Source organism: Talaromyces marneffei, chromosome 5 (genome assembly GCF_009556855.1).
Source record: "Talaromyces marneffei chromosome 5, complete sequence".
Classification (NCBI taxonomy): domain Eukaryota; kingdom Fungi; phylum Ascomycota; class Eurotiomycetes; order Eurotiales; family Trichocomaceae; genus Talaromyces; species Talaromyces marneffei.
In genome coordinates this window covers 1,770,755-1,784,658 of record NC_072352.1, presented here as the reverse complement: position 1 = coordinate 1,784,658, position 13,904 = coordinate 1,770,755, and the positions used below count along the sequence as shown (strand labels likewise).

The 13,904-nt window shown below is 35.3% G+C and overlaps 1 protein-coding gene across 1 annotated transcript; it reads left to right on the top strand.

Annotated features, from left to right (window-relative positions):
• Positions 1-643: 643 nt before the first annotated feature.
• EYB26_006960 (uncharacterized protein) lies at positions 644-3,019 on the top strand (the record flags this gene model as incomplete). Its single annotated transcript, XM_054266232.1, has 1 exon — positions 644-3,019. One exon carries the CDS (start codon positions 644-646, stop codon positions 3,017-3,019), a length of 2,376 nt encoding a protein of 791 aa, XP_054122207.1.
• Between the last annotated feature and the right edge of the window lie 10,885 nt (positions 3,020-13,904).

The following is a 13,904-nucleotide window of genomic DNA, read 5'->3' as shown; positions in this document are numbered from 1 at the left end:
AATCTTACCAGTGAGTGATGATCCCCAACTAGACTTTGACACAACGGTCGTGTCTCATAACTATTAAAAATAATAAACATATCCACCATGACTCTGCACAGAAAACAGCTTTTAAAGGCTATATAATGAATTTTGGTGGCACGGGAGTATATAGAAATCAATGGGTTTCATTCAGTTTGATTTTCCTCGGACATGGGACAGGCGGACTCACCAATTAATTCAATGATCTTTTCGTCCCTGACCTGACTCCCAGTCTGTTTAACTCACTATGGCTCAGCCGCACCGCACTTGTTAGTTTGTTAGCTTTGAGCCAATGGTCAGGCAGCAGACTAAATACTTGATTGCATGAATACGAGGCTTAGCATGGGTATCTATCCTTAGCTAGCGGAGGAACCACAGGTCTCTCAGAGTCGAGTATCACGATTCCCCTTTTAAAATTTCAATTTAGTGCTTTTTCAGACTGAACACAACTACAACCACCAGCACATTTGAAGGCTCAAGAGCTAGATAAAGACCGAAAAAAAAAAAAAAAAAAAAGTCAGGAATGGCTTTGCAGGGTCTAAGCAGAGCCCTGGTGGCTGAGATTCTCGACAAAAATACGTATAAACCAACTGATAAGCCTAGCTGGCTTCTGCCAATCGAAATGCGCTTCCAGTCTTTCAATGAGATAGGTGAACGACCAAATGTTACTTTGCTAAGCACTGAAGAAACCAAGGCTAGGCTAGAGCGGTGGTGTCGAGATGCGTTTGCATTTCTAGGTCCTGAGAACGGGGATTTGGACTCTCACGTGGATAAACTGGATGATTTGCTTTCCCCGCTGATGATATGTAGCTTCCTGATTCATAATCAAAAATGGAGCAGGGATGATATTATTGATAGGGCGTGTACTTTGCTGGATCGCCTTCCTTCACACCCTCCAGAGCTTCCGTTTGAAATTACTGGTAAACGCGGGCAACCCCTTGCAAAAGGTCCGTGGCCAAAGGAGTACTTCGCGTCTCCTTCGTTCGCATCTGCGGGGGAGAGGACAACAACTGCAACACCAGATCAATATGCATGGTCTAGTCTTCGTGTCTTTTCCAGGCCAAGTACGAACGTTGTGCGAATCGCTCTGTTCTTAGTTATGCAGCGGGACATTCCAGTTGGCTTTTTCAGCGCGTATCTAGACGATATGACCACGCTTCTTGACACGGCAACAGGGCTATTTGTCCAGAGCTCAAAGTCCCCAGTTGATGCACGAGCCTGGTTCGTTCTTCAGGCGTTTCTGTGGGTAGAGTGGCATCAGGCCATACTAATTCAACTTTGGTGCGATGCAAAAATCCAGATGAAAACTGGGACCTCTTTTTATCGACATAGCATCCCCTTGGCAATGCCTGGGCGAGAAACAATCGGGGAGATGCGACCGGATTATATGTGCAAATGGGCTTTTCAGCTCCTTCGAACCGATCTAAGCTCGGTGACGCAGGATTTTAGAAGAATCTTTGAGATCTACAATGTCCATTTCGGAGACCGTGCTTCGCGATGCAATCTAAAGCCCATTCCAGCCAGTAATGATAGCAGTAGCAGTGGGTTGAGGGTCTGTGATGGAAGGGCACCGGGCAATTGTCAGAGATTTGAGTCGGATGGTGTCCAGGAGCAATCCGCTCATGATGCCGACTGCCCTGGCTCTGCTTGCAGTCACCCAACCTGGGACGAACAGTCGTATAAAAGTATCAAAGGAGCCAGGGCAGTTTCCTTGGAAGAGACCGATGAAAAGTATATCCGATACTGTCCGGTGACTACGGAGACCATGGCAGTGTCTCATGTGTGGAGCCATGGACAAGGGGGGCGGCCTGAGTCTGGCTTCAACTTTTGCCTGCACCGCAGATACACTAAGCTTGCGAAGGCATTAGGCTGCAGTTCATATTGGATGGACAGCCCCTGCATTCCCACAGACATGGATCTGCGTTACGAGGCGATGGGTCAAATCAACAATAACTTCCTTAATAGCAGAGTCACTTTGCTAGTCGACCGAGACCTCATGAATATTAGTATAGAGCCATGCTCTCTAGAAGCGAAGGAGGCGATAGTGGCAACCATCATCGTTTGCGACTGGAATGTTCGTGCCTGGACGCTCTTGGAAGGTATGCGCGGCCGCTGGAACCTCCACATCTTGTGCAAAGATAACCATACTATATCTCTGAGGGATGTCGTCAATGATGTGTTAGCATACAGCAATCTCACTCTTATATCGCCGTGCTTGACCTTGCAGCACTACATCCCCACCACCGATCGCCCGGTAGAAGGTGAGATACCCCCAGTGAGTATAGAGCAGGCAACATGCCTCTTGAACCACAGACACGCCACCAAGGACCGAGATGTAACTCTGATCTGGAGTCTGGTGTGCGGCTCAAAGCTCTTTAAAACCTCTGTGGATTTTTGGAAGTCCGCGGTGGGAAACTCTCTATCAACGGGTTTTCTCGTCTCCAGCAGTCCACGTCTACGAGATGAGCATGGATTCGGCTGGGCACCATCACGCCCGAATCTCCTACCGCCCACGGCTAGCACCCCAACAAATGAACAATATCCTGCATACGATGGAGACGATAGTGTATGGGGTCGGATTACCGAACGAGGCTTCAAGGCGGAATGGCTTGCGTGCGTTATCGGTCGTTCTCGAGCTCTGCCCACCTGGCTTCGCCTGAAGTACTTCGAAGATGACCTCAGTAAAGGTTTGACCTACAACAAGGGTGGAACTTCAAGGCTAAACATGAGAACCCTATACAAGATCCGTTCCGTGATCGCACCGGTATTTAAGAAGTATCCATTGGTTGCTATTATGCTTCCTTGCACTAGAGACCGAGGAGCCAGTGGACCAGGTTTAGTTCCTCGCCCGTTCCAATACCAAGGTGCATCCAAGGGACCATTGCTGGTAATTGCTGGCTCTAAGGATGATGAAGAGTGGGAGTGGCAGTTTGTGCATGAATGGGATACAAGTTATCAGTTACCTGAATTTGTGTTGAAGGAGTTGTTGTTGGTTTAGATGGACCTCCGAGAGAGGCAGGATTGTGTTATTCTTTGTTTGATCCCAGTAACGATACCAGTAACCAATGAGGAACATTTTCAAGGGTTCAACTACTTGGCCCATATCAGTGATATTCCCAAAAGAGCCGTAGTGAGTTTACCAAGACGGTCCAGTCGCGCGCAATATAGTTGCAGGCTGGGTGTATATAACGTATAGAAGGTAACTGACACCTTTGAAGAATTAGCAACTGATGAGGCTAAGATTGATCAGAGATCTACTAGTCAATTGTCTGCTACATATATGCCATAATTTCCAAAATCTTTCTAGACTCGCCAAGAAAGAATGCAAATAGTTCATATCTAAATGATACTATGAAAATACAAAGCAGTACATTAATAGTGATGGCAATTATAGTAGATATAATAACTAGTCGGATGATCACTATGAATAATAAGCTCTCTATATATGATAATACCTTGAGTGGAGTTAGAATTTAATATTTATATTAATGAGCTTCTTCTGTCATGGACCTGGAACCACCTTGGTTAAAACAGCGGTGCGTCGAGATTGTCACGGACCTGGATCCACCTTTGTTCTTCAGTGAATGCTTGAGCCTTGAAAAAACTTCGCGCACCTATGAAAACGCACCTACGCAGGTAAAAAGTACTGCGGAAAAGAATCGAGGTTGTAAAAGATTCCTCCAGCATCCTAGTTACCGGCTTTGGGCATCTCAATCGACGTGGTTGAGCCATGCCACCAAAAAGACTGAAAAGGGGTGCGCCGTGGCCTACACCACGGTTCGCAGAGGACCCTGATATACGTGCATATGCAGCAGCGGCAATCAAAGACCTTACGGCGCTGAAGAAGCACGAAGATGAGCACCAGATCGATATGCTATATAAGCTAGCAATTACTGTGGTTGAAGCGTTCTTATATCTAGTACGCCAGATGAAGGAATCCTTAATAAATATAAAATAAAAAAATAAAACTTTATAGATATATATCTAGTTATTATTTTTAATAATAAGTAAGTTACTAACTTTATAATCTAAAAAAAGATTTATTATTAAAGATTATTAATATAACTATTTAATATATAATAAGATTATTAATATTGTAACGGAGCGAGGATATCAATGTAAAACGTATGGCATAGAAAACTAACAAGACGTGAGCTGAAGAAAAGAACTATCTAACATGGGGATCAGGCCTCTATTTATGCCTGCGCAGGCTTGCTCCAGGGCATGATTCCTGACGGAGCAAGCCTGCAAATCCGTACAAAGATCTAACAACGAAAGCATACAATAAAGCAATAAACAAAGCTCTCCGTGAAGCTATTCCCAGGACGTGAAACTCATAGAACAAAGATCCTCCGGGGATTCATTGGTGTCTTGAAACCTCACCGCTTTCGCCTTCTTTGGGGTATTAGCCTGGAACGGAGTTGGATCCGTGACAAATATTAGATTATTTATATATATTATACTAGATTTTATAATATTAGAGATTATTTGATATTTAAAAAAAAAACTATATAAAACGTACTAATTATATTATAAAAAATATCTATATTAAAAATTCTATAAATAAACTTAATATTAAATATTTTATGTACTTATATAATTATTTAATCTAGATATTATTGTCGGATTGGTGGGTTTACTCCAGGTCAATCCTAAATAGTATCTTATATGGATGGAAAGGAAGAAGTGACTAGCAAGATTGTATATATTCAGTTGTTCCTCTGTCTGAATACATCAGGTTCCAAAGCCGGGTTTATATAGACATATTGGCGGGGTGATTTTTGTGAGCTATCAAGAGGGGTAGACATTGGGCTGAAATCTAGGTGCCCAAATATATATCCTAAGGTCACTAGCTGGCCTTCAAGATGGAGAGTCCAGTCTTTCTGTCTCGTTGGATATCCGGATTATCTGACAATTATACTTAGTAAAAATTTATTAATATTATATACTAGACCTTTATTATTATATTTTATGTAATGACTGATTCCATCGCCAGATCGCTGCGGCCAATCAATGGGCTTACGGAATTATGGCCAGCGATCTAAGGCACGCACGGTGTTATGAGCTGACCTCATGTTGGTATGGTTCGGGCGAAGCCCTCACTAAGCATGCAGCGCCGACATTCTTACTTGTCTACATTCCTACGTCGCTATGCAACACCTGCTGGAACCCTTAGCTTCCCCTTCCCATATAACATTCTATATGCCCAGAGAACCTGTTGTTTTTCCTTTCTCTCCTTTATTCCTCATGTTATGTTTTCTATTCGGTTTTTACTCCTATACTGAGTACCAGGCGGGACTAGCCCGTAACACACGGGATATCTCAAGTGCCGGCCTTAGACTACGGCGGCAATCGCGCATTCAGGAAAACTAGAGTTTACAACCCCGCTCCGATAAGGCACCTGACCGGTGCCTGTCTTCATGTATATAGAGCGAAGCCCAGACGAAGACTTCGAAAGGGCAAGCGATTTTTTTTTAATCAAGTTTAAAGTCTATATAGAGCACTACAGGCTATGACAGACTCAGTTGTAGCCTTGGCTAGGTCCCGGGACCCTTAAGGCCTCGGCGCCTCAGCCCCTAACAGTCTCGGGCATTACACAAATCCAGGCGCTCATCTCGCCCCTATACGGCGTATTTGCCAAGGGCCTTGCCTATAGGCCACATGCCTACAAGGAGCCCTCATAGTCTCAAGCATAAGGGCACTTCTAGCGGCCATTAGGCCAGCTAGGATACCCGTAGGGCAAGCGATTATTCTTATACAATCCCACGTTCTTGCTGAGGAAACCACCCACTTAGCAGAGATCCTATCCATTTCCTGAAGTAATCACTACTGCAAGCTTTCTATAATCTATTCCTATATTCAGACTATTTATCGGAAACTTCAGTTGTAGACTGTCAGAGTATAACTAGGATAGTTATATTAGCAGAAGAAATTAATATATTCTGTGTACAAAAGGCTTATTGAAAGCTAAGTCTAAGATGACGAGTGACTAAGTATATATCCTGTCCGATAGTTAGAAGAACGTTGTCAGAGAATCAAGAAAGTCACAGCCAATAGATTAGACGCTAGTCTACGGACACTAATGCATGATGGAACAAAGGATTATCCGTAATCATAGGGTTAGGGTAACATAGTAGACATAGCGATCGCTATGTCAACGATGGAATATATAAGGACACTCATTTACCATGTATTTAGTTTTACTCTATCGTCTTGAATTAACTGTTTAACCTTGAGTATACTATTGCTCATAGATCTAGTTAACTAAGCTATCTTGTTTATTACTTTGGCCACCTGCCCTTTCCTAAGCAGAATACCACCGAACCGCCGTTCAGTGACGAGTTTACTCCGATCTAGACGCTTGTGAAGCACCGGTTTACGACAAACGTATACTCAAGTTATCACAGTTAATTCAAGACAGTAAAGTAGAGTAACTAGGAGGGTAAGTAAGTGTCTTTATATACATGAGAGATTCTTGATGGAGGGCATCACATATCATACCCCAGGTATGTCTTGAGGTGTCCTGGGTCTGATATATATACGATCGTAGATCTGTTATCGTGTTCATGGGTTCACGCTCATAGGTCGGATCCTTTCTCATGCAGTAGTTCCTATTCCTAGCTGAATCATGAGTCTCTGTTCCTACTTTATATTCTATGAACTCAGTCCTAGGATGCTTATTTCAGCATCTAGCTTACTAGAATATTATCAACTCTATAAGGTAACTATGCAGTTAGCTAGCAGCCTAAACTAGCTTCCTTTCTAATTACATAACTAGCATTGGGAACTAATCTATTGACTGTAACGTGCTAATTCTCTAATAATTCCCTCCTCTAAAGGCTAGCGTCTCAACAGTGTAATAAATAGTTTGAGTTCCCCTGCTGAATTGTAGGTATGTTCTTATTTCCTTAAATACTCTTATTATAGTGATGAGCTAATTATATCATTAAAGTCGTTAATAAAGAAAAATAGTCTTATATGTTGTATTGAAGAAGATAGTTTCTTATTAATATTCCCTTGCACTTATTATGTTTATTTATATAAGTCTTATATAAAGAGTGAGGGGTTCTGATTATTATAGTAAGTATATAAGAACTTTAAGAATAAAATATATTAATTCTGATATAATTTTTTTAGATAAGAAGTAGTGGAAATTAGTTACTGCTTAGAATAAACTTAAGAATAAGAAAAAAGAGGCTATAATGAAGATTCTCTATCTTTATAAATAATAGAAGTTGCTTTAGAAGTAGGTGGATGATTTTTTTACTTATAATATAAAGGAAATAGAAAAGTTAGAGAAGTTAAAAGAAGATAAGATAAAAGAAAAAATCAGATTAATTAAAAGTAGGCTAAGCTAGTAGTAAAATAAATAGAGGAGTAGAAATAATAAGAGTTAATTGCTATTATATTTAATTCTAATAATACTAATAATCTAGTTATAGATAATTCTTCCTAGCTTACTGCTTTTTCTTTTCTAAACTAGTTATTACTTGATATTTCTAATTTTTATTATAATAGTTTAAATTAATAACTAGTTCTTATAAATCTTCTATTAGTTTATATCCTTTCTATCTAACTAGATAATAGATCTGATTATTTTCTTATTTTCTGTTTAGAATTTCTTCTACTTTATTTATATTTTTTATTATTAGCTTTGTCTTTGTTGTTTATTAGGTTCTTTATTAGTTTAGTTCTAATAATAAGGTATAAAATATTAGGTATATTTATATTCTTATTAGTAGTTAGAGTTAGTAGTTATTATTTTTAAGTTTCTTTATAATTTTAAATAGTCTATATTTAACTATGTTAAATTTGTTATTTATTTACTTTTTATATTAAAATTTTTTAATTCTAGTATTTATTATAATAAATAAACTCTTTCTCTCTTTTAAAGTTATAGTGTATCCTTATACTTTATATTATAGTATTTTTTTTATTTTTTATTTTATATATATAGTATATCTTTAGATAACTTACGCAGGTAGAATGCGTACAAAAACTTCGCGCACCTACGAAAACGTACCTACGCAGGTAAAAAGTACTGCGGGAAAGAATCCAAGTTATAAAAGACTCCTCCAGCAGCCCAGTTACCGGCTTTGGGCATCTTAATCGACGTGGTTGAGCCATGCCACCAAAAAGACCGAAAAGGGGTGCGCCGTGGCCTACACCACGGTTCGAAGAGGACCCTGATATATGCGCATACGCAGCAGCAGCAATCAAAGACCTTACGGCACTGAAGAAGCACGAAGATGAGCATCAGATCGACATGCCACACGAGTTGGCAACCGCTGTGGTTAAGGCGTTCTTGCACCTGGCACGCTGGGTGAAGGAATCCCCAACGAATGAGCAGATCGTATAACGCGAATTGAGCGTTGAAAAGACGCAGAAAGAGGTGTCTCAGTGTCAGAGAATCAAGAAAGTCACAACCAATAGATTAGACGCTAGTCCACGGACACTACTGCACGATGGAACAAAGGATTATCCGCAACCACTAGGGTTAGGGTAACAGAGCCAACAGAGCCCTGGCTATGTTGACTATGAAGGATAGAACAGAGCCGACAGAGCAATCGCTCTGATGACTATGTTGACGATTGAGTATATAAGGACACTCATTTACCATGTATTTAGTTTTACTCTATCGTCTTGAATTAGCTGTTTAACCTTGAGTATACTATTGCTCATAGATCTAGTTAACTAAGGCTATCTTGTTTATTACTTTGGCTACCTGCCCTTTCTTAAGCAGAATACCACCGAACCGCCGTTCAGTGACGAGTTTACTCTGATCTAGACGCTTGCCAAGCAACCGGTTTACGACACTCAGGCCTCTCGAGAGATTACTATGACCAAAAGCAATATCAACTGACTTATAGAGGCGATATGCTAACCAGCTCCGGGTATCTGTGCTAATAGCTTTATGAAAAATTCTCCTAGCTTTAGTTATGTGATGGCTAGTTTAGAGTTATATGTGTAGGCTTAGGGATAAAGGGTATCTTTCTATCCTCTAATAGTCCAATAGCTCCCTATACGAATTAATATTATATATATAGGTTAGCTACTTAGTGAATATAAGATAAAGGAATAGAATGTTATAAATGTATATCTAGTTATTTATTATCTTTAATAATATGTAGGTTATTAACTTTATAATTTATAGAGAACTTATTATTAAAGACTACTAATATAACTACTTAATATATAATAAAACTACTAATCTTTAATAATGCTTTAAGTATTAACGTTAGATGTATAAGTATATTATATAATACTATTAATATTAGATTCTTTATATATACTACAGATCTTATAATACTAGGGATTATCTAATACTAAGAGAAAAAGATTATATAAAGTATATTAACTATACTATAGAAAATATCTATATTAAAGATCCTATAAATAAACTTAATATTAAATATTTTATCTACTTATATAATTACCTAATCTAGGTATTATATCTAACTAATAAAAGTTTACTAGTATTATATACTAAGCCCCTATTACTATATTCTAGTTATAAAATCTAGTAATAGCTCTCCTAGTCTAATCTTTTAAGATAAGTCTATACCTATTAAAGTAATAATATTAGAATAGAGTCTAAAGACTCTATTTTAAACTAATCTCTTTATAAGATATTACTCTATACTATTTTAGAATAAAAATATTACCTATAAGTAAAATACTAAGGTAGAAAGTCTTAGTAATAGATAAAATCTATAACCTAAGAAGATTATATATAAAGATAATAATAATATAATAATAAAGCTAATACTAGTTAATCTCTGAAGCTTAATTATATATAAACCCTATATATACTAGAATCTATTAAGCTTAAAGCTAGTAGTAAGAATATAGATTCTTGTTATGAGCTGACCTCATATGAAATAGGTTCGGGCAGTCAAGTCCTCACCGAGAACGTGCGACACGTGAAGATATTCCCGAGTACCGGACAGGCGCTGAGCATGACACCTAAGGATAACACCCTTGGGAAATGCATCCGGGATACTATTCCCAGGGCCGTACCAACGTTACCGAGCAAGCCCCGAACATACGGGAATGGCACACGAAGTTCCCTCACAAGCACCGAGACGGTGCTGAACGTACGGAGGAATTGACCGAACCAGCGAGCTCCTTATCCCTATATGAACTGCATGTACGAGCTGAGAATCTTGTTGTTTTCTTTCCTTCTTTTCTTCATGTTATGTTTTCTATTTTAATATGCCCTTACAGTGCGCATTAGGCGGGACTAGCCCGTAACACATGGAAGCCATTTAACTGCAGAATTTGATCATACATGTACTGAGAATAAGATTATTCCAGTCTGTATGCCACCTCATTCTTCACATCTATTACAGCCTCTTGATGTTGGCTGTTTTGCGGTTTTAAAGCGACATTATGGGCAGCATGTTGAGCAACGAATGAGGGATGGATTCAATTATGTTGACAAAATGGACTTCCTAGAGGCATTTCCGCAGGCTCGTACGGTGGCATATAAAGCTCAAACTATTCGGAATAGCTTCGCAGCCACTGGATTAGTGCCTTTCAATCCGGATCGAGTTATTCAACAACTTAATATTCAATTGAAGACACCAACGCCCCCTCCAAGTCGATCAAGCAATACACAATCATCCTGCTTAACAACACCTCAAAATATACGTCAATTCGTACGCCAGTCAACTACAATCAATAAACGTATAAATAAGTGTATAGGAAGCCTGAATCAGAATCAAGAAATTAATCAGGCAATTATACGGTTGTCAAAGGCTTACGAAACAAAAGCGAATGAAGTTTTACTCGTACGGAAAGAAAACCATGATTTACGTGCTGCGCATGAAAAAGAGAAGCAAAAACGCCAAAAATCTAAGAAACAGATATCTATTGAGCACGGGATTACTAGCGAAGAAGCTCCAGCGCTCGTACAAGATCAGATTGAGGCATCTCAAGTTGTTACTACTGCTCCGGGTGAGCCAGAGCTCCCAGCTTCTCAGCCAGTCGTACGCCGCCAATTTCGCTGCAGTGGTTGTCACGTTATGGGGCATAGAATAAATCAATGTCCTAGTCGTACTAGTTATTAGTTTTTTATATAGAAATTGTATGTAGGTTTGAAATTGGGGTTCGAAATCAATATAGAGAGTTATTTTCGGGAGAGGTGGCCGGTTCGCTAGGGTGGCCGGGGGGGGGGGTAATCCACGTTTATCTAGATCAAGAACCCATTTGACAAGCGAATCCTCCTCAGATTGAATTAATTTATGGTGATTAGCGCGTGTTATTTGTCGATATTGCATACCATTCATGCGATCTTGAAGAGTGGTACGAGGGACTGTATAGATTCTAGCAGCTTCACGAATACTGCGAATTCTTCCATCTTTTAAATCGGAAATAGCTAATTCAATCTTTCCCTCTATCTGAGCCGATTGTAGAGGATCTTTTTTGCGAATTGGTGGCATTTTGACACGTCGAAATATGTAGAATCAATATAGAGAATTATTTTCGGGAGAGGTGGCCGGTTCGCTAGGGTGGCCGGTTCGCTGGTGAATTACGTTATATAAATTAAACTAATAATTTAAAAAAATCTATGCTTATTCTAAGGTTAATAATTACTAAAATTATTAAAGAATATTATATATAGTCTATTATTATATATATATTAAAGGATTAACTAAATAATAAAAAAGATCTAATAAATATACTATTTTCTAGTAATAAAAAAGTTTATAATTAAATATATTAATTAATATAATAGTTATAACTAGAATAAACTTATCAATTAGTAATTATATAAAAAAAATATAATTATTAAAAATATTAGAAAAATCATAGAAAAATATATTATTAGAATAATTCAAAGAGATATAACTATATAATAATATATAATATTAATATTATAAAAAACATATTTTAGAATTACTAAAAAAAATTATATTTAAGATTAATTATTTATATTAAGATATTAATAAATAATTATAGAAATATATAGAATTAAATATAATCTATTAATAATAAACTATTAGCAGATAGATAAATGAAAAAAATAATTTAAATAATTAAATAATATAAGTATTTTAATAGGAGAAATATTGTATTTTATTACTTTAGAAAAATATTTATAAATAATATAGAATATAATATTATAAAGATAATTAAATAAATTAATTTTATAAATAGTATATATAATATAATTAGTAAGTAAGCTACTATTATAAATAAACTACTATATTATAATCTATTATTATATCTAATTAACTATTTTTAATATTTTTTTTAATTTATATTTATTTATAAAATATTCTAATATTTTATAATTAAAGTATATTTTCTTATTTTCTTTAGTTAATATAGTATTTAATTATATTATAATATTATTATTTTTATTTTTTATTCTCCTTTAGAATATATTTAAGTATTATTGATTTAATCTTTATTAATCTATATATAATATAGCTTTTATTATTAACTTCAAAATTATTAATTATAATATAATTCATAAAATATAATCTTTTATATTTTTCTTTAAATTATTGTAAAACTAGTTTTATAATTCTTAGTTATTTTCTTTAAAATATTTTAATATTTGGAGAAATTTAAAAATATCATCCTTTATAGATTTATATTATTATATACTCTTAACTTAATAAATAATATTAAAGTCTTTATTAATAGTTTTAAAAAGTTACTATAGTTTTTAAAATATAAGAAGCTATAAAATATATTAATAATTTTTAAATTAATTTATTTATTATTATTTTTAACTTAATTTATTGTATAAAATATAAATTATTTTATTACTTCTTTAGTACAGAAGTTTAATACTATAAAAATTTTTTATTTTATTTAATTACAATTTATTATTATTAGTAAAGTAGATTTATAATTTTATTAAAAATATTTTTAAAAATACATTAATCTTTTTTATCTTAACTTTACTTAAACTCTAATTAGTATTGTATTATATTTTAAATTTAAAAATTTATTATCTTAAAGGTTTATTTTATTTAATTAATATTAATACTATTAGTTATTTAAGTATATCTAATACTTATTATTAATTTAAAAATTATAATAGTAGATTACTATTAAATTAGTCTTTATAAACTATTATCTTAAATAAAACTTCATTTTTATATTAAAGATCTTAAATTATTAAAAACTTTAGTTATGGACTATTAGAGTATAACTAGAATAACTAGTTACATTAATAAAAGAAGTTGATATATTCTATATATAAAAAGCTTTATAAAAGCTAAGTCTAAAATAATAAGTAAATTAATATATATTCTGTTTAATAGAAAAATATATACTTAAGTTATTATAGTTAATTTAAGATAATAAAGTACAGTAGCTAGAAGAATAGATAAATATCTTTATATATGTAAGAGATTTTAATAGAGAATATTATATATTATATCTTAAAATATCTTAATTCTACTATATTAAATCTTAATTCTAAAAATATATCTATTTATAAATTTATTATTATACTTATAGATTTATATTTATAGATTAGCTAAACTCTTTCTTATATAGTAATTCTTATTCTTAGCTAAATTATAGGTCTTTAATTCTATTTTATATTCTGTTTTAGAGTTTATATTTATAAACTCAATTCCAGAATATTTATTTTAATATTTAGTTTATCAGAATATTATTAACTTCATAACGTAACTATGTAATTAGCTAATAATTTAAATTAGCTTTCTTTCTAATTATATAACTAGTATTAAGAATTAACGTAAATCCCAAGCGACCCGCCCACCCAAGCGACCCGCCCACCCAAGCGACCCGCCCACCTCTCCGAAAAATAACTCGCTATATTGATTTCTCATATTTCAACGCGTCAAAATGCCACCAATTCGCAAGAAAGATCCCTTAAAATCAGCTCAGATAGA